At 38.6% G+C, this 22,695-nt stretch overlaps 1 protein-coding gene across 1 annotated transcript in view; it reads right to left on the bottom strand.

Moving 5' to 3' along the window:
- ATG10 (autophagy related 10) overlaps nt 1-22,446 on the bottom strand; it is a 59,741-nt gene extending 37,295 nt beyond the window's left edge. Inside the window, exons 1-3 of the mRNA XM_063422708.1 lie at nt 22,341-22,446; nt 20,189-20,314; nt 15,920-16,039 (exon numbers count right to left, since the gene is read on the bottom strand). Of these exons, the coding sequence (XP_063278778.1) occupies nt 15,920-16,039; nt 20,189-20,302 (234 nt within the window). The 5' untranslated portion in view covers nt 20,303-20,314; nt 22,341-22,446. The remainder of the gene's footprint in view (nt 1-15,919; nt 16,040-20,188; nt 20,315-22,340) is intronic.
- Between the last annotated feature and the right edge of the window lie 249 nt (nt 22,447-22,695).

The raw sequence follows: 22,695 nt of genomic DNA, 5'->3' as shown, positions 1-22,695 counted from the left end.
CAAACTAACTGACTTAAGGATACTATTGCTCCTTTTGAAAAGCTATTTCAGCATCTCACTTCTCTGATTCTAGTGCATATTTATCCACGTTCAGTTTATAACTGTAAATTCTCATGCCATGATAGTTTAGCTTAAGGAGCTTCCTTTCATTCCTTGATGTTTCAAACCTTTTTTGCCCAATGTATTAACAGAGATAAATCGTATTTCCTTTCAGGCTTTTTTTTAAATGCCAAACAAGAATGGTTCTAGTCTTTTCTCTTTTCCCAGTCTGATTTTTCCAATCAACGTAAAAAATCCGTTATATTTTAATTCTCTTTATTTTTGGTTTCAGATAGAGTAGCTGTAATTAAATATACAACATGGCAGACAAGTCCTCAACATCCTTGTTTAACAAGGATGCTCTCAACTCCATCAGACAGCAACAGCCAGATAGAACCTAAAACTGTCTTTATTTCATTCATGCCCATAAGCAGTTCATGGTAATCCTATGATCAACTAAAACATCCATTTAGTTCTCCTCAGTCATTTCCAACTAATGAGGAAGCTTCTGAAGCAGCATTACCTTACCCATACTCCCCAAGTACATGACCTTACACTTTGCACCACTAAATTTCATCCTGATTCTGTAGTGGCACTCCTCAATCTCCTCTGGCTCTCTCCACAGAAATTTCTTACCTTCTGCTGTACTGACAATGCCTCCATATATTCTGCCATCAGCAAATTTCACTAACCCTCTTCAACTCCCTGTCCTGCAATTACAACTTAAAATATGAGATTTGTCTGAGGGTGAATTTTTGTGGTATTATCATACAGCTTTGCTTTACCGTGGGCCATTGATAAAAAGTTTTACTAAACTCTACATGGATTAGGAGCACTGAATTGTTTTTGTCCAGTCACTCAGCTATTTTGCCAGATAATGGTTCATTATAATTGTCAGATTATAATGAATATTATATGGCAGATAGTTGTCACAGATAATGGTTCAATACATCCACTACCTTCTGTAACATCATCTTGCATTCCATCCTATTTCTATATTCAACCTTTACTTAATTTTTTTTTAAGAATTTCTTTGAGAACTTTCAATACCACTGATATCAGACTAATAAATATATAGCTTTTTCCCTTTTGAAACAGAAAAAAAACCCAAAACCCAACAGATTTCTGACACCTAACAGAAGTCTGGGGGAGAAGTTATCTCTTACTTTTTCTTCATAATCTCCTCTCAAAAATTGTCTCCCTCTTGATGAAGCATCTATCTACAGTAGTTAGTCATCAGACCCATCTTCACCAGACATCCTGCCTTGTCTGAAATAATCTTTTACTGAAAATAAGAATTTATTTCCATTTACCTGGTGAAGAGAATAAAATATCATTTCATCTGCAATCTTTTCCCTGAGTTTGTTTCTCTTTCTTTAATATTGCTATATGCAGGGTTACATAACCTTCTGGTATTTGTCTCAGCATCTTTTCAGATCTATTTTCCATATATAAAGTAGGTTCTCTTTCTGAAAATACTTGAATCTGAAAAGCCTAAGCTGTACTTTTGCACCATTCCTAGATGTTGGGGTTTTTTCCTAATGATCTTGGCAAAATAGGTGCTTCTCAGACTATCCTATACATTTGATTGAAGAATAGTGAAGCAGGCTTCAGTCAAAACCATTAAACCTCTTCCAGAAATTAAAATCTGTCCTTTGGAAATTAAGAAACAAACACTCAAGTTGTCCATCTTTTTATTTTAAATAGAATCAATTAATGATATATCCTTTTGAGCCTGTTTTCTCAGGCCAGTTGTTCTGTAATTCTTACTGCATGCTAAAATCAAGTCTGAAGGAGTTTCAGGTTTTGCTCATTAAGAAACACAACTGCTAAGAGAAATCCATCAGCTTTTATATACCAAAGACTCTTACCATTTTTAGAAATAATAACCAGAATAGTAATTAAATTTAATAATACCACAGTTATCAACAAGCCACTTGCAATAAACTAGTGGGGAAAAATGACTCTACAAGTCTGCCCTCAAATCCAATTATTGACACACTCAAAATTTGTTTCAAATGTTCTTTTAAACTTAAAAATTGTAAATCCTCTCTCAAAGTGACTTACAGTCCCACAACAAGTATTTTGTCTAAGCTAGTTCTTGGGAAAAGTGTTGAAGAAGCTTTCTGTATTTTTCTTATTATTTAAAAACAAATATTTTACTTTAGAACCAACTGAATACAGCTGTATCTACTCTACAGAGAAAAGAAATTCTTTAACGGGTTTTTTATACCGGTAGGGGAAAATTTAAGTAAAGGACAATTCAAAAAATAGACAGAGAAAAAGGAAAAAAAAAAAAAGAAGGCAGAGAAAACCCACCCTTCTGCTCTGCTGCTGCTGAAAATTAAACTATTTGCAATCTCACTTTTGGCATTACAAAACTAAAAAAAAAAATCTGTAAAGTACTAGAATGGGCTCATCCCCTTCCTTACCAAAGTGTTGCATCAGCTCACTTCCCTCCTACTCTTGACACTTCTTTCTATTCATCCATTCACTCCCTCCCTTTATGACTACAAATTATTAATAAGTTCAGCTCAAAGTGTCAAGTGTTCAGTTCTTGATAATTTTATTTTAAAAACTTTGAGGCACTTGATTCTGATTTGATTTGCTTAAGCACTTTGTTGTATTAGTCATGCATGGCCATTAAATGTTCTTCAATCACAAAAGAAAACTAATTATGCTTTTTAATTAGATATTATTTACATCTTTGAGGAGGGCTGTCCTTCATGAAGGGCTTCACATATGTAAGGGAACAACTCATCACAGTAAGATTCCCAGATCTGACTGAAAAAAGAGATGATGGAACACCTGCTACAGCTGTTTACACATGGTAACAAGGTCTGTGAACCAGAGCTGCCCTTGAAAAACAACAGGTAAAAGTGAATTCTCAGAAACAGTTTAAAACACCAAAGGACAAAATCTGAAAGTACCTCTTTAAATGAAATAATGTGAGAACACATTCCAGAAAACTAAGTGAACCAGAACAGGGATTACACTTGAAGGTAATGAAGTACATTAACTGACAAACATCACCAACCACCCTACTCATGTTATTTTTCTATTTCTTCTTTTTTACCAAGATTTTTGTCACAGTATTATCTCAGCAGTTTTCAGAAAGACTTTTTTTAAAAAGGACATTAAAGTCTAGTTATTTTTAGAGGTATTTCTAGAGATGGGTTTCAAATAAAATTCTACAATGAGACCCTACTGTGGCAGCTCTTTCCATGCAGAGACAAAGAAAATCAGTAGAGTTGGTAGATGAGGTAGAAAACCTGGCATAAGAAATAAAGTCCAATACCACAAATCTGGTTAACACTGGAGAAAATAATACCTTGCCAAGGTATTCTCACTGTTCACAGGCATTCCAATCTGTCATTCACAGGGACAAAAGCTGTATCAGCTGCATTTAAGCTTGGCTTTCCCAAAGAATGCAACGTTTTAATGTCCATGTACTTTGCATATTGTGCCAGGAATACAAGGGTGCCTTTTACTCACATTCCATCAAATGTCAAAACTCTGTCTTCCCAAAGCAAAGGCATTTGAGGAAAGTGGGGGTAAAAAATCAATAGCAAGCAAGCAGTCTTTTTTTATGCAAGCATTGTTCTTTAATCAATTCATACTTATTTCTTTGTATTGCCTCAAATTCAGATGACAAAATATTTTGAAATTGCTTATCAAGTTGCTTGCTAAATACTGTAAGCCCAGAATTACCTGGAATTACTTTGAAATGTTTAGTCTGGCTGATTTCACGACACTTCAGATCTGCATCAAGTCTTAGGCCCAAGGAAGGAGAGGGCTCTTTCCCCAGCTGGGACATTTACAAAGGCCTTTGTCGTGTGGATTCTCTGGCACACAGTAAGTTACCTCAGGCAGAGAACTTTCATGGCCTGTCCTCCACTCAGCCACTTACCTCCCTAAAACTTGCGGAAGCTTAATGATCTTTAAAAACCTTTACTTTGCTCAAATGTGGTTAACATCACTCCACAGAAAGAAAAATTTCTGAAAAGGGGCAAGGACAGAGGCTGAAGCACACATCACAGAAAAACAGATCAAAACCTAACACAATCCGAAGGAAAGTGTTATACCTTGCTAACCATGGTGTAGCAGACCTTTTGCAGTCTCAGAATTCTTCTCAGAATTCAAATTTGTGCAGTTTTGTTCTACACAAAAACTACATCCGATGTTAAACAGCAAATGTGTTTCTATCCTTCTAAAACATAGGACAAAACCTGAGGAATATGGAATTTAAGCATCCAGCAACGGGCAGCAATTAGAAATATTTTAAAAATTAGAAATCCATGAGACAGCCTGCCATTTTACATTTGTATTTAAAAGGAAAGTAATAATAATAGCAGTAATAATATTTTTTTTTCTGAGTGCTAAATATTTCTAGCTTATACCACACCAGGGTATCAAAATTTTGATTCAATGTTCTCCTCAATTTTTAACTACACTTCGGCATCTTAAACACTGGAATAATTAAACATACATTAAACATGTATTAGACACATGCTGTGACTCTGCTGAAAGACAAGAATCCTGCAAAGGAGATGTTTAAATATATTCCATGTATCCTACTTGGTTTCAGGATTTCATATAGGAATCCTTTTCTCGCTCTTGTGTTCTTTCTTGCAAATCCATGCAACTACTCAAGACACTTAACTTCACCTTAGCTTCTAAATCTTGGACAACACCTTCAAATTCAGAGAGTCTCATTCCGATTGGCATTGCTCTCTTTGAGTGCCTATGTGGCCTGATTTTCCCAAGCATCTAGTGCTCAGAAGCTTCTGCTGAAGAGAGGCAGAGGACCCACTGCTGCCAAGCTCCAGGTCAGCTCAGACACCTGCCTCCACAGGTCAGCTTCCACAACTGCTGGAAATTGTAGAGCCCAGATAAAAACATTTAAATCTTCTGACACACCTCCCTTCCAAAAAGATCAGCATTACCTACCAACATCACAAAAGTACGGATTTCACTGAATATATAGGAGGGAAAACAAAAGTTTCACAAGCACTAACTGAAGTTGGAAGATGGAATTCCAGTTGCTTAAGCTAGACAATTCAGATCCTTTAAATCGTATTCAGTGATAAAGTTCCAAGTTAATGGGTGAAGAAATAACTGATTTTGAAGGTCACCATGACCATCTACCTATGTCTGCACTGCTGCTGCCTGAACTCTGGTGGATAAGATTTTTATTTAGAGATACTCAAAAGCATAAAATGCTGGCAAACAACCTCAAGAGTACACTGTGGTGACAAACAGAATCTGAAGTGATCTCCAGAGCATTTCCAAAGGAGTTGAGTCAAAAACAGGCACAACCACTGGTCCTGCCATACCTGCCTATGAGAGCTAAGCTTTCATCCTCAAGAGCAGACCTGGTGGCTGGTATTTCAGACACTGCACCTGCAGCCCGTGGAAACACAGCAGTGCCAGATCCCACACACAACTACCATGGCCAAATCAGCATAGACAGCACCAAATCCTTCCAGAAAAAAAGCTGAAAAAGACAAAGGCGCCTGAAAATTTACATATACTGAAATGAACATTTCCAAGGTCATCTCAACACACCCCAATACTGCTCACAATTTCTGAACTTAACACAAGATTTATTTAAAGGTACATCATTACGTAGAATTCAATTAAATGGGCAGAATGCTGGGAATTCCTGCTATACTTTCAGAACACTTATTAAAAAGTTAATGTACCTTCTCAATACCACAGGACTGAAGAGACTAATTTAAATTCTGGGATAGGATCATGTATGACAGGTGATGGCTAATCTGTCTTGCTACTAACACATTACCAAACTCTATTGCTGTATGAACACAGTGACTTCAGATGTTCAGAGATGATGAAGAGCTGGACATTTTTAAGTCGCTTTTGCTCAGAAATTATATATGAACTTCTTTATCTCATGGTCTGGCAATAGGAAATGTGTCTTCACTTGTTTTAGTTCCTTAAACCATTCCTCCCTCTCAGCGTGACACCATCCACTCAGTTGCTATCTCACCTTCCTGAAAATTAACCAGTCCAGATGCAACAAAGAAAATAACCACCAAGATCCTAAGAAATGAAGGAAAACCAAGGCTGTAACGTTAGCTAACACAAGCCAGGAAATTTAAAGCGGAAATTGAAATTTCAGCCTGAGATAGACATTTTGGCATAGATATTGCATGATTTTCCTTTGAGTATTGTCAGTCAAGATCCTCGCTCCTGGGACTACACCTTCACAGCACATTCCAAATATACACAACATGCGGAGAGGCTTTGAGAGTTGACGGTATTTGCATTTGGACTGACATCTCCTGGTAATATGTTTGACACTGAGCACTTCTGTAACAAAGAACCGAGCCGCTTTCAACCCAAGTCTTTTCCAAAGAATAACGGGCAACTACACAAGAATGAATAAGTGAACAGTTTGCTACAGCAGTGAATGCCTCTGAAAACAGCAAGTTTGCAGGCACCAGATGGAAGAGAACATTATTGCAATTCCTGCATCCCATCGTGTAACAGCCAACAGAGCCGTTAACGCTTTCGGGTGATTTCTGAGCTTTTTTATGTGCTTTCCTTTGAAGGTGGGGGGGTTTGTGCCCTGTCAGTCTGCAAGCTAGGTTCAGCTGTCTGGGAAAGAAATTTTACTGGCAAGCTATCAAATAGGGAAAAACACAAAACACAGATGGAAACACTAATGATTATATTACAAAAATCACTAGATGGACACAAAGTGTATATTATAAAGTATGACCTACAGCACAAGTCTTTTGTCTCTCAGCTTTCTCTCTCCCATACTAAACATGTCTGCCTTTCCACAACTTCATTGTTCACTTATCCCAGAAAAGCATCTATCCCATGATCATGAGTTCTTACACTTTATTGTTTTCCTCTTCAAACAGCGAACTTACATCTTGCTTAATGTATAACATCTTATCTTTCTCAGAATTCACAGCAAAACGGTGGCAAGAGAGGTCTGAGTCAAGTCAAATAATTCATTTTCATTGCAACCACCACAGACCATCATGAGAAAGCCACCCATTAAGCTAAATACTCCCAGTTACATCCATTTATGCCAAGACGTATATTTTCCATTCCCAAACATTAATGTTCCCTGTGCTCAGGATGTGCTCTCAGTACCTTGCACTCAGTAGAAGTGAGTGTCTCATTTAGAAGTCAGTTAGCATGTTCAAGTGCTGCCTGAACTAGTCCCTGGCAAACCAGGGCAGAAAGATTACACAGAATTAACAAACCTAATTCAAGTGAACAAATCCCTTTTCTGTATTAAAAATACATTGTCTTGCTCATTTAGGAGAACACCTGTCTCATACAAGTGGATAGAACCAAATTAATTTCTGCCATATACTAGAACAGAAATTTTGAAATTGGGGTGTTCATAATCACATTAGTACCAAATTTTAACACTCTGCACTGGTAGCATCATGTTGAGTACCAGTGCAGTACAAAAAAAGTCTTATGTTATATACACGCTTTATATATAGACATGTTTTTAAAGTACCTATATTAAGTCGACTCCTACAAGGTAAAAAAGCAGTGTCTCTTCTCTATGTGTTGGTCTATATGGGGAAAAGTAAGATTTTTTGTGATTCAGAAAAAAATCATTTGTAAGTCTAGAACACATTTTCCTCCACCACAAGTTCCTAAGTTTCAGTGAACTTCAGTGTTCTTTACTCATATCTAGAAAGGACCTGACCTCAAAATCACATACTGATTACACAACGTAAATCTATAGTATTCTTGAGAAACACCACGTTCTGACCTCCAGAGAAAAGCTAAATTTCTTTATTTACGATACTAACACAAACCCAGCAGTGGCTGCTTCTTAATTAATAAGGCTAACAAAAAGATTTATGGTAAAGAAAACCTTATCATGCAGGGGGGGGGAAAGGAAGTATGAGACTGCATCTTTTTCCAGAGCAGAAAATCACAACCATTCTTTGTAACAAAGGGGAGAAAAGCATTTTTTCATGTATCTTGAGAGTTAGAGACAATGACAGTGAGATGGTGTTGGGAAGGAAACAAAACTCACAGTCGGACCTCACAGCTAAAAGGATGATAACCATGAATTTTCCACAAAGCAGCAACATATGGAAGTTTGGCTATTTAGCCTGGTTCTCAGGAAGCCACTCTGAGGCCCTAAATCTGCAATATTCACTCTAAGCCAACACGACCTGTGTGCAGCAGGCAAGCAATGCAAACACACTGAAAGACAATCATATGACACTGCTAAAAACACAGGCACTTGGCCAAAATAAAAACATTGTTCCAATACAGATGAGCATCATCATTCCCAGAAAATTAGAGCATAACATTGAACCAGTACAATTTAATTTAAGAGAAACAAAAGCAGGCATATATGCAAGGCTGGAAATATGAAGTGTTCTGAAGTTCACCATTAAAAGTAAAATGCTAACAATTGACCAGATTGTGATTTTGTTTCTCTTGTGGTACAACAGTATTGACAAACACCACAGTGTCGTGTCTCTCATTTGTGAATTAATGTCATTAAGTATTTGAAAACGTGTATTTATCTACACCTGGTGAGGTCAGATCGTTACAAACACACTGGAGATTTGCTTTCAGGAATGCAAGAATGGTAACATTAATCTTTCTGTGATATTTAACATCACATCTCAATGCACGTGCTTGGAGAAAAATCATTCTGCAATGTGTGTATCTCAGTAATTAAACAACTCTGAACAACTATGACCAACATGAATCGTGTCCTACTGCATCCTAAAGTATGTCTTGATATCAAAATGCATAAAAGTTGGGGAATTTAAATCCCCCCCAAACTCTTCATTCCTGTTATCCCCAGGCACACAGCGCTGCTTTGGAAATGTTGTAGTGGTGCTGTGTTACAACATGCATTAGTTTCAATACATTAAATAAAAGGAAGCCAAAGTGTGGCCAACATAAGCATTGTTGATATGGCCATCCGTTCAGTACCTCCTCCATTCATGGCAGCTCATTCTGAACATTTTTTGGAGGAGAGAAAAAAAGAGGGAGAGAGAGGGGGTGAACAACACAACAAAGGAAAAATGTCTTTTTTCAAAAGTGTCTCTCCTACTAAGACCACAGCAGTAATATTTTTTAATTGGAAACAGAAAAACAGATTTTCATTTCTCACAAACCTTTTCATTGATAAAACTACAGAAGCTGGGATCTCTTTATGTTTTCCCAGCTATCAGGGCATGCCAAGCATCAAAACATTTGATGGAAGAGTCATCAAGACTTGTAAAAAAATCATACTAATCCAGAAAGTTGAGAGGGGAAGCACACAGTCCACATATCTCTGATACTGATGCTGTATATGCAATTACACACAGTTCTAGGGTAAATTAACACAATTTACCATGTGAGGACAACCACAGTTCAAGTCTGTTCTGGCACAATTTTTAAAAACTATTTTTTACAACCTCATAATAATGACTTACTGTACAGAGAAACCCCACCAGAATGTACATTTATGACATTAAACCAGAATTACTTAATTATATTTTAACTTGAAGAATTAAAGAAGTGTAAATACTTTACTCTGATTTTGATCTTGTCTAGATACTCTAAAAGAACCGCACAGATTTTTCAAAACACCTTTCCAGACATCATGAGAAAAAGCACTAAATGGAAACAAAACAACAAAATTCCCCTTTTTAATATCTAAAACACAGGATCACCAGGACAAGAGTGAGCTTATAAATAGTTTTGTCACTGGCATTACTACTCTCTCAAAGTTCAAATTCCGGGAAAATCACCTTCACTTCCCACAGCCTTAGTGCATGCTCTGCAGGAAATGAAGGTTTATTTACTGCAGAAGAAAGACATTCTGCTGGAATGACATCATGCCTTCAACCAGGGTAACTCCAACTAAACGGTCACATTCAGTTACCAAACCTGAATTAGAGCATCTTTTCCTGTGTCTGATGTAGCATTTATTTGCTAATATTAAGTGACAGTTCTGAATACCAAGAAGGCAGATAAAAAGTTGAAATCACTCCATGCTAACATCTAAACAGAAAATGAATCACTTTTTGAGGTCATAAAAAGTGCTCCTTCAGCTCTCCCAAAAGCATCATAATTAGTTTATATTCTTGTTTTTTGATATATTTCCTGAGATTTGTGGAAAGTTATTAGCGGGTAAAACAGAACAGCTATCAAAGAATGCGCAAGATAGAGAATTCAGATTAGGGTCCCACCACCCTCAACAACAGTCAAGCCAACAGCATGTCATCAAAGCTGTTGGAAACTAAATGTAACTACTGCTAACAAGATCTGCCAGGATTCCAATGCGACATGCAGAAAATGATGCACAAAGGTCTGTGTGTGGGAGACAAAACCTTCCCATGCCTCCAGAACTTTACAGGAGCAGAAGCATTTAAACCTCCTCCTTGAAGACTCAGGCATCCCATCACAGAAGGAGCCCTAAAGGAGGGCTGGGACTCAGGTGGCTTCTGTCTGAGGCATTCTTCTTTTACTGAGGGCTCTCTAGCTCATGGAAGGGATGTAATTGTCCACACCAAAGTTCCTTCCAGCCTTGATATTTCTAAACAATGTCGTTATTTTGCCAAGCCTTTCCATGTAGACAACAGTTAATAAAATCCACACTGGAATATTTTCCTGTGGTTTAATAAAGGCTAATTCCACTTTCAGATTAATAGATTTTTAAGCAAAATCACAAGGATCTTCACTGCATTTTGCAATACACTTTAGAACTCTTCAGCATAAGTGATTTATTGATTTATTTTTTACAGGTCTCCATTTGGGTTTCATTTCGGTGATGTGGCATGTGAAAACAGTGCTGGTACACGAGTGACTTCACTGCTCTTGAGCCTGACACATTTACTACAAACTGATGTTTTAGGTATGCAATACTTGATTTTCTCCCTCTTCACTAAGGTACTTCCATTATTTCCTGCAGTGAATGCTGGATTCCATTAAACGTATTTACATTTTTCTCCTTAAGCACTGTTTGCTGGGTTTTCACTTAACCATCCAAAAAATACTGTGGTTATGCAAATGTTTACACGGCATTCATCTTATTTATTTTTGCACAAAAAAAAAAAAAAAAAAAAAGAAAAAGGAGATGTTCCTAATTGTAAAAATACTGGATTTGTTTAGAGAAAAAAATATTAATAATTGCTAAAAATTGTCATTTTCTATTTGCTACAAACTTAAAAGTACAGCTGAACAGAAAATTATGGAATAACAATGTTTAAGAAAGACGTCAGACTCATTTCTACATCCCCCATCAGGCAGATCCTCACCAACTCTCATGAACAGCGGCCAACAAAGGTGGAGCCCACAATACAGCAAATGCATAACTTCATCAGCATGTTTGCTAGGGCTCAGTGCTCATTTTCCAAAGGCAGTATCAGGTATGGACAGACCTTCAGCATTCCCAACCTGCCCACTCCTTTATAAAGTGGCAGTGGCTCCAGCTCCAGGAATGATTCCATGCTGACTCATTTCTGCAATACCCAGAGGAGCTGAGACACACCACACACTGAGAATTATTACTCCAAGTTATTGCTTCCCTTGGGCTATTTGAATAACAAACAAAAAGAATGCATAAAGTGAATCCAGGTTTTCCCATTTTACTCATTTAGAGTATAAGCTCTTTGAGGCAGGAGAACTACCCTCACTTTGAATCTTGCACAGTATTTTTCACCTTATCAACAATTCATGCAATAATGTATGTAATGGTTCTAGAGAACTGTTAGAAAAGAAGATACAGTCCCATGTGCTCTGATAAAGACCCTGACAGATGTCCTGGGAGGACAGATTTGATTTGGATCAAGAAAGAATACATACTGAAGGTTGTTGTTGAATTAGCCAGAACACTTTATGATAGTTACACAAGATTTATGCTGTCTGTGGAAAAGTACAGATGACACTCAGCTGGCATAAAGTCAGAACAGCTCAGAAAGACAACAACTGATTCAATAAAAATTTAACCAGAACAAAATGGCAACTTAAAAATTTTCAAATGGCGCCTGTGTGTTCCTATCTGTCCCTTGCTTTGCATCTCTGGCTATTTTTATTCTTTTGGAAGAGACTCTAAAAGGTTTATGACTCCTCAGCTCATATCCAAGGGACTGAATCCAATCTCACTGGTCAGAAGGGTCTAGGACACCACTTGGCCTAAAGTTTATCATCAGTCACAATGGCATTAGTAGTTTCTGTTTACCAATCAGAGTGTTGAAATCAACATCTTGTTTAAACTAAATCCAGGGAAAAAAAAAAAAAAAAAAAGAGGATTGCATCCCAGAAGAACAGTGTGAATCCTTTTCTAGGAGGATGGGAAAATGGAAAAGTAGGGTCTGCCTAAGACAGGATCCCCAGGCACCTCATTAGGATAAACAGTTTGACTGAGATACTGCCAAGTATAAAAAGACAAACTTCCTTAAATTGTCTTTAAGCTGATACTTTAGAAAACACAAGCCTCATGTAAATATGAGCTTCACCATCAACGTGAAATCTCAGCCCCAGTGAAGTCACCAGCACAAATTCCCAGTGCTTTGAGGAGCCCCAAGCCACTTTCCACTGAATGGGACTCACATGATAATATGCAAGCATCTACAGCCATGAAGCTTAACCTTGATCACCCCTGAGGAAAAGCACAAACTTCTAGACTCATCCTCTCTTAGAGGAGACACCTAAAATAGGTCAACTGATTTATACCCAAAAATTCTTTTTTACCTCCTCAGGCTGAAACAAAGATTTAAGTGACAAGCTCTATATTGCAGATATCTAAAATAAGCAGAAAGAAACCCACATAGAATTTTATTCTTGGTTTTCAGATGAAAACACAACTTACATAAAAGGAACCAGCACATAATACAGACTGCTTTGTGGAAAAGACCAGAATACAAAGTTATTCATCGCTCCTTCCCCAGGAAGGCTCCTGATATTTAGACACAAATCAATGAGATGGAAAGTTAGAAACACTAACTGTCCACCCTAACCAATGAGGTGAAACAAACTCCAAGTAAATTGGTCAGGTTTCCAGTAGATCCCATAAGATTAGCACACTTTTGATACTGTGATAACTGATAATTGATTTTCTACTTGAATAAAGTTACTTCAGGCTATTTGTGTATTTTTATCATATCATTAGGTTTCAGTGTCTCTTCACAGACACATGAAAAATTAGTAGGACAATAATAATTTTGCCTCTCTGCAGATTTAACATCCTAACCACACCCCAATACAACAGGATATATTTATGATTTATTCTAAATCAACTTCACCCAACTTCAAAAATCCGTCTTCTGATTTTCCTCCAAATTTTCACCCTCTCTGCCAAAACTAACCTTCTATTTCCAACCTTTGAACTGGATTTCCGGGACGAGAAGAGAAAAACCTTCTGGCTTCTTATGCCCTGACATATTCCACAGCACAGTTTTTTTAAATTTTTGTCAACACTGATTGTTCCTTACAATGAATGTTGGTTACTCAGATCTTAATTTCTGTATTTTTCCTTTCTTACTGTTCCTCGTTAATTATACTAATACATGCACATGCATCGTATCTACCACACCTTGACAGATTAGACAAATGGAATATTCTAATAAGATACAAACAATAGAGATACAATATAGAAAAATCAAGATCATAGCGGTAATTCTGGAACTGAAAATTGTGAAATATACAACCATTAGTCAATAGCCTTTTTCTACCAAATAAATTTAATATCTTGTTCAGAGCTTCTTTAAGCTCCAAATATATGAAAATAAAATCTACTAATTAAAAAAAGTAAATATTGAATGCATACCGCCAGAAGAAATCCTTCTAATTTCTACCAAGACCACAACTTTTGCTTTTCATCAGAATGTATTTCAATGACTTATTTAAACAGATTGCAGTAATTCTGTAACACCATGTGATTTATGGGTACAACATATATTAAAACTAAAAAAAAAAAACCACCCCAAACCTAACACCTATTTAAATAACAGATTGTTATTAGAGTGGAATTGGTCTCTAGCACTCAATATCTGTGAAAAAGAACATATATCTTACACTGGAACTAGTGTGCCTAAGAAAATGTAACCTCTTTACAGTCACCATTTTCATCTTTCTTAGTATTAAACATACAGCTTTACTCTACATATCCACAGCAAATTTCATTTTCCTATTTGATAGATTAAATAACTTTAACAGCCTGGTTACCCTTCAGCTCAATGAAGAATGTAAATTTGACATCAGCTCTATTAGGCATGGAATATTTTGGAGAAGAAATTGATTCTTTTTCTTATGGTCTTATAACCTCCATAATTTTCTGAGACCTTTCTCTTGCTTCACTCTTCATCTTTACTGCTCCTATACGACAGGTACAAAGGTTCCTTCTCAAAGGGGTCCTTCCAACCCGCACATTACTGTGGTTCAAAACAAATCTTTCAAAATATCTCAAGGACTACTCACTTCAGTCTCTTGATAAATCACAAAGCTTGGCATGGAATCTTATTTCAGTGTATTATTTATCATAATATTTCAGTATATTTAACATTTCTGTATGTTAGAGACTCTGAAGTCTTTTTTGTTTTATGACATTTTCTATAACTGACACCTTCTTTCCAGAAGAAAGACTCAATAGCTTTTTACAGATGTTCTTTTAAAATGCACTCTGTAACCAAGACTTGATTCATTTTTTTAAAAAAAAAAAAAAGGTCACAATCATCAAAGGCAATTTTCAATATAAACAGTAATTTGTTGTTTCAAGTCAAGACTGAAGTATACAAACACTGTTGTTAATGACAATTAAATAACAACCTCTGAAGCATTAATATTTGCCCTCTTTTTACGAAATACTAGAATACAATTTAAAGAAAACCTTGAAAAATGCCTCAGCTGTTCATTAAATGACTTGGATATCTACCCCTCTTTAAAATGCAGCTGAAACCTGTGAGTGAGCTCAAAAATCAGTAGAAATGACTGTATCACAGAGTAATAGCACAATTGTTTTAAGTGCCATTTCCTTCAGAAACCAGGCCAAAAGAATACTCATTTCAGACCAGAAATGTCTTAAATGTACCAGAGTCTCAGTGGGAAAAAAAAAAAGCAATCAGAGTGCTGATGGAAAAAGGAAAGGAATTGCAGAAAAAGGTAACTGCAAAGTATACCACATCCACCTATTCAACAGCTTATAGCATACAGAATACATTCCTTTCAGTCTATTATAATCCAAAATTTATTTTCTTATTCATGGTAACAATGTAGGAAGGGAGGGAATCCCATCCCTGTGTCATTTATATCCTGATTAGTCAATATTCTGGAGGTCTAATGCAGACTCAAGCAAGCAAATAATTATTCAGATCAGTCCAACCAGAGTTTAATGAACAGTTTTAATTTTCTAGAAGAAAGACGTTTATTCTCTTTCAGGAACACGTCATTACCCGCCACCAGTTTCAAAAAATGGCTCAGTCTTTAAGTCAGCTCCACAACAGAAAAGTAGCCACTGAGTATAAAAGCCTTATTCCATAAATATCATTTCAAATGAGTATTAACCTCAAAGTTTCCTTTATTCTTTTAACTATCATTTACCTCTAAGATAAATAAATCTTGATGGTTAATCTTTTTCCAAACACACACACACACAAGTGTCCTTAATGTTAGTGAATCAAAATTCTAAGAAATATTATCCTATGAGAACACCTACATAAAGCATGCTGGAATCTTTTCCATTTCTTCCCAGTTTTCATCACCAATACAGCTGTACACCTCAATAAGGTGTATTAATTAGCCTTCCTATATCTAATTAAAAGCCACTAGTAGCTTCAGATCTGAAATCTTGCTGGAAGGACTTACTAGCACAGTTTTTTAATTTTATTACTTATTTAAACACATAAATTCAAAAATCTGTACTTACTTCTACATGTGCAAATAACATGTGTTCAGTGTTATCATTGTTCTTCTCCTTGAGGTCCGGTGGGATGTGTCTATTTCTTACTTGGAATTGTGTCTTACTAAGATAACCATCACCAAGGTCCTGTGTTCAGAAAAAGAGAAAGAAAAAAAATAAGTTTTCTGTAACCAAAATGGTAAATGTCTTCACTGTTCTAGAAAATAAACAGAGCATGGTATTTAGGTACAGGCTCCAAGTCTTTTTATAGGCACTGATGACTGCAGTGCTCCTCAGCACCTTCTCACAGATAGTTTACACCATTTCTTGGTGTTGAAAGAAATCAAAGACCTGAACAGCAAAAATAAAGTTTAATACAGCTATTAATGGAGTAAGACAACTGCACCCTGGGGATCAGGATAAGTGCCAAAGAACGGAAGGCAGTGCACTAAGGTGATGAAGAGATGAGGAGTTATTAATGATTTTGATCTATTTCAGTGCATTCATGCCAGGATTAACTTCCCAACTCTTGTGAGGATGGTTTGGTTTTGCTGTTTCCCCCTCCAACTTTACAAAGTTCTGAAAACAAAACAAAACCAAACCACTTCAGAATGTATATATGCAGAATCACAACTTGTTTCCTTCTCTTGATCACCTCAGAGGTCAAACGTAAGAGAAAACAGACAAAGCTGTGCCTTCTCCCAGCTACTTTATCATTCTGCCTCGCAGGCCATACAGCTCATAGTTGTTACATGCAATCCCAGAACGGCAGGAGAAAGTCGTAGGAGCTTTCCTGCATTACTGGCCTGTCTACCTGCACATTTTATTTTTCCTAATTAGAAGCAAGAGGAGAGAAAACGTTTAATAACAGATACACTCTGAAAGGGAGAAAGCATGTAAAGAGCACAAAGAACAGTAGTTGCATGTTGAGGATTTATTTTTCAAAAGAAACAAATAAATTGGGGGTTTATTAGCTGTTTCATTACATTTTATTTAAGACAAACAGAGAGCATATGCACAACATCTGATGAAAAAAGATTCTATTCAAAACAGTCTCGCTACAAAATTCATTAACATAGCATCAAATTACTTGACAAGACTGCAAATTTAACTATGATTTAACTCTTCAGTTAATTCATCATTGCCAACACAATTTATGCCACTTATTTTGACCTTTAATCCATCACAGGTTCTATGCTGACACATCATTCTCTCTTCCCAAAGACAGAGTAGATTATACATACCTCCAAAGTCTACTATGAGCTACTTGTTTACTTCATTCTGATCAAGTTTCACACATTAAAAAAAGGATAATGCTCTCTACATGTATTTTTTCCATTGATTTTTAAGCATGAATAACACTATAGACAATTACATTGCTCACTTCACCTACTGTATGCCTTATTTCCTCAATAAATCTCATTAAGAGCATGAAGCCAGCAAACTTTCCTGCATGTCCTGGCTACAGAGACAAATGCAGCCAGTGAAAGGAGGAACCCAGCACCCAGAGAATGGTGAAAGAAAAGCTAAGCCTAAATTGGTGATAGAAAATCCATTTCTTTCACTCTCAACACCCTCTCAGGCATCTCCTTGTTTCTCTCAAGTGTCTCCTTGTGGAGCTTCCCAACAGAGCCAGCAGGAGGAAAGATCCCTGCACAGGTATTTGTCCCACGAAGAGCAGCAGAGGAAAAGCTGCAGACACCCACAGAGGTGAAATGCCCATGGCACAGAGAGCTGTGCCAGAGCAGGGCTGGACAGAGCCTCCACCTCCCTGAACCAGTTTTTCCCCCTAATAGAGTGCAGTCAAACCTCACAGCCTTTGCATTCTGTGAGTGTCATGAAAAAAAATGGATGGATGGATGGATGCATGCATGCATGCATGGATGGATGAACGGATGGAGACCTGAAGCCAGCAGTCTGTGTGCTTGGTAGCTGTGTGTCAGAGCAGGCAGGAACGAGGAGCATCCCTCCTGCTGCACTCTGTAGTGTTTTGTACTCTGCACACCTCCACACCCCTATAAATCAAAGCTGTAGAAAGAACCTTGATCTCACTAACATGCAAAGGGAGTCCCTTTCTAGTGCAGCTGTATCAAAAGCCAAAGGGAACTAATGCAGCTTTTGGTATGATTACCTGGATTAACCTCACTAAATATGAAACAAACATAAAGCAGAGAGCAAACAGGGCCTCGTTTGCTTCAGTTAAATTTCGACCACCACAGCAAGATTTAACCATTCACCCCTAACGGCAGCACCCAGGTTCAGCTCCACCAGCTCCTGCAGTCGAGGTGCTCTGAGCTTTTATACAGCTTTCTTCCAGTGGAAAAAAAACTGAAACCAAGAAAACACATTATAAAAATAACATCATTTGGAACATTTCACTACATCACTACATCATTTCACTACAATCATTTACAGCTATAAATACAGGGTTCTGCTTGGGCCATGTGAGCTTATGCACCAAGAGCCAGCTCCACAAGAACAATGAGTATTTCATCATCTAAATTTAATCTCCACAGAAAACACGGGAACACAGGAACACAGTTCTACCAGCCTGGTTCACTTGTGTGGTCTCACTGCTATCAATGGGTCTATTCACGTGAGTCAGGAATGAGGAATGGGATCCAAGCACATTACATCAGCAAAATTAAGAGTGCCCCAAACTACTCACAACACATATACTGGCTTTAAAAAAAAAAAAAAAAAAAAAAAAAAAAAAAAAAAAAAGACAATGAGACATCTTGTTGAGGAAAAGCTTTCTTCCCAGACTCCACACTATATATGGATGGTGTCCATAGCCAGGTTTTTATCACACACTGAAATCACAGAGTCGCCAACTTGGCCCATTAAAAAAAGAAAACAACCCTCTTAGAATTTTTTTATATGAGAACAAAAATCTATCTCATTCTGCTACTTCCAGCAAAGCTTCTTATTTCACAGAAAGTTTAAACTTTGACCCATGTATTAAATTCCCAGTAGAGGCTCAGAGCATCTTTCTTTGTTGAATAAATCCTCACAAATATAGCCTGGGACTGAAATCTAAAGTTTCAAATGGTTTTCTGTAAGAAAGGGTGCATTGTAACACTTGGCTAATATTTGCACTCTTTTAAAAACTCCGAAATAGAACAAATCTAAGTTCAAGGTCCTCCCTTTTACTGAAGTTCTGATTATCTGTGATGAATGGGTTACAAATATTAATGTACAACTACATACGTAGAAATGATGGTACACATTGGAAAAAGCATGACTTTTCTCCAAAAAAATGAATGAAATCATGGGAAACCACTAAAGCCATTAAACTCTTAAAAAAAAGGAAAAAAAAAAAAAAGAGCAGGAATTTTTCTACAACAGAAAGAATACACAAAAAACAAAACCTGGAAACTTACACGCTGGAGAAAGCCAGCATGTATCAATACATCTTCACATACTGTATCAATACATTTTTATATACTGTATCAATATATATTTATACACTATAATACATATATTGACTGATTTCTGTACCTATACACATATTAATTTGACATTATCCTGAGCAAAATAACAAAAGTCATATAGAATTCAGTAAATGAAAAAACGTATAGAGTAAAAGCATTTTTCTCCAAGAAAACAGAATTTTTCAGTGTAAGATTTTTACTAATCTTACACATGCTATAGGATGAAAACTTTTTAATTCACAGATCTCAAGTGTAACTTAAAAATGGGGAAATCATCATAAAAGAAGTGATTCTAATGGGATACCTTGGGACTACTCTTTGCCCTGTGCTATCTAAAATTTTGATTAATGACCTAGAAACAATATGTAATTATTATTGTAGAGGTTTGAAAGTTATGGAGAAGCAGCAAATAATGAGAATTGATCATTAATACTGGCAGATATTTCTGGTTGCTGTATGCAACTGACAGGTATTGTAACAAAAATATTAAGCCGAGGATCTAGAACAAAGGCTATGTGCTATTTCAGCCTAAAGGGTTAAACCAGGGATATAAAACCATAGGCAGCTGCCCAGAGTAGGAGGGATTGAATTTCACAGTCACACCACGTTCATTGTCTGGTCCTGCCCACTGCTGAAAAAGGTTTTTGGTAGATTGGCCAGGATTCAGAGATCCACAGCCCTGTTCAGGGCGCACTGGCCTAAACCCTCACACCAACACACCTATGCACAATGATGGTCTTGGACCAGCTGTGTAAAAAAATTGTTTACTGTGTTGTTAAAGGATGTCCCAACTTGTGGTCGTTGTCAACAGCTCAAAAAGTCCACCAAGAGTTTCTAGAAGTCAACACTCTGATTATTTTACCTTGCTAGTTCTCCACTCCCAGCCGTCTCCTATCTGCTGCGAATGTTTAACAAAGTCTTCACAGTCCTGCTTGAATCTTTTCTCCTCCAAAAAGAAGTCTTCCTCACCTGCCATGCTACAGGATACCTGCAGAGCAAACTGAAGGTCAGTGCTGGCAGAATAACAAAGCATAAGGAAAAAAATACTGCTTTAAATAAAACACAGACTTTTCTTCAATTCCATCAGGGAGTGATGGATCTGCAGAACAGCTGAGGCTGGAAGAGACATTTGGAGACCTTTGGTCCATTCCTCCTGCTCACAGCAGTGTCAGCTGCAGCAGGTTGCTCAGGATTGCTTCCATTTGGGTTTTGATTGTCTCCAAGGATGGAGATGCCACAGACTCTCTTAGGGAACCTGTGTCAATGCTCAATTACCATAGCAGGGAATATTTTTTCTTCTGTTTAACTGGAAGCATTTAGCTATCAGTTTGTGTTTGTTGGCTCTTGTGTTGTCTTGACAGAAGAAAGTTTAGCTCCATCTTCTTTAATCCCTTCCACCACGTATTTATGGACATTTAAAAGATCCCACTGACCTTTCTCTTCTCCAGACTGATTCATCCCAGCTCTCTCAGCTTTAGTTCATACACCAAACACCCTTAATCATCTTTGGGGCTCTTTGCTGGACTGATTCCAGTATGGTGGTATCTTCCCTGTACTGGGTAGCCTGGAGCTGCACTTTTTAACATCTATTTCCTGAGTAGTGCAAAGCAGCTCTCTGTGGCCCAAAAAATACAGCTTCAAAACCTTCCCTGTCCCTCAAAGAGTTTTCTCACAGGATTTTGAAGATAAAATTTTTCTCAGAGGATTTGGCCACTTTTACTTGCCCCCTCTCTCCCCCTTCCCATCCCAATGAGGATGTGTCATAAACAGGGCTGGTTTAACATATTTGTGGACATCAGGCAGCACTGCAGCACAACAAACAAACCACTGAATCACAGAATGGTTTGGATGGAAGGAGCCATAAAGCTCATCTTGTTCCAAGGCCAGGACACCTTCCACTATCCCAGGCTGCTCCCAGCCTCAGTGTCAGCCTGGCCTTGGACACTGCCAGGGATCCAGGGGCAGCCACAGCTCCTCTGGGCACCCTGTGCCCCAGCCTCACAAGGAAGGATTTCTTCCCATTATCTACTCTAAACCTACTCTTTCAGTTTAAAGCCATTCCCCTTGTCCTGTCAGTGGCTACCACAATAACCTGTAACTATTACAGCCAGATCACACCTCTTCTTAACAAGAAATACAAGTGACACAGCACCTCACACAATGCTCATTATTTTTCAGTATCTGACCGTGAGCCACATCATCATCCTGTCTGCCCACGACAAAAATTATTTATTATCATTTGAAACACATTATTCCCAACACCAGTTAACCCTAGACTCTGCTGCTCTGTGCCTCTTCGATGCCAGGAAAGGGGAAAAGCAGGAAATAGACAGTGCAGGTGTTTCTGCAGTTCCCCAAGTGCCCCAGCCCTGAACCGCCTTCACTGAAAAACGTGAGTGCACAGTTCCCTCACAGGATTGAAGCAGAGCTGTGTACTTCAGGAAATCGGCAGCTGTGAAGAACCACCGAATCTCGGCACCTCTGGGGCTGGAAGAAACCTCTGGAGCTCACCCAGCCCAAGCCCCTGCCCAGCCGGGGTCCCCTGGAGCAGTGACACAGGAACGTGTCCGGCTGGGGTTGGGATGTCTCAGGGACTGCAGGGACACTCCAGGCCCTCCCTGGGCAGCTGTTCCAGGGCTCTGCCCCTCCATGGAGAGAAGTTCTTCCTCCTGCTGGGGTGGAACTTGCTGTGGTTTATTTGATGGCCCTTTCTCCTCATCCTGGCACCGGCACCACTGAGCAGGGCCTGGTCCCATCCTCTGGCACCCCTTGGAGATGTTTGTATGGACTGAAGGATCCCCTCTCAACCTCCCCTTCTCAAGACTCTGAGAAAGAGCGCCGAGCCGACCCGCACGGGCCCGTCACGCTCGGGCACGGGCCTGGCCGGCTGCTGGAGCCCAGGCAAGCCCCGCACAGGTTTTTTCTTTTCCTCCTCTCCTCGGTCTTCCCGGTCCCCGGCGGACAGGGTCGGGGAGAGCGGGAGGTACCAGCCCCGCTCACCGCCCCTCACGTACCGTGCGCTCCTCCTCCTTTTCCTTTTCCTCCTCTTTTTCCTCCTTCTTCTCCTCCTCCTCCTCCTCCTCCCGCCGCTCAGGGCGCGTGCCCGCCGCGCATGCGCGGCCCCGCCGCTCCGGGCGAGCGACGGGGGGCGGGGGGGAGGGGGGGCGCTGCGCGTGCGCGCGGGTTGGGGCAGGGAATCGGGACTGAGGAGATGAGAGGGCTGAGAGGGAATGAGGGCATGAGAGCATGAAGGGATGAAGGAGTGAGGGAATAAGAGGGATGAGGGAATGAAGAAGGGGGATAAGGGGATGAGGGAATGAAGGAGGGAGGGGGTGAGAGGGACGAGGAATGAAAGGGATGAAGGTAGTA

This window comes from Prinia subflava, chromosome Z (assembly GCF_021018805.1).
Source record: "Prinia subflava isolate CZ2003 ecotype Zambia chromosome Z, Cam_Psub_1.2, whole genome shotgun sequence".
In the NCBI taxonomy this organism is placed as follows: domain Eukaryota; kingdom Metazoa; phylum Chordata; class Aves; order Passeriformes; family Cisticolidae; genus Prinia; species Prinia subflava.
This window is presented reverse-complemented; position numbering and strand designations above follow the sequence as displayed.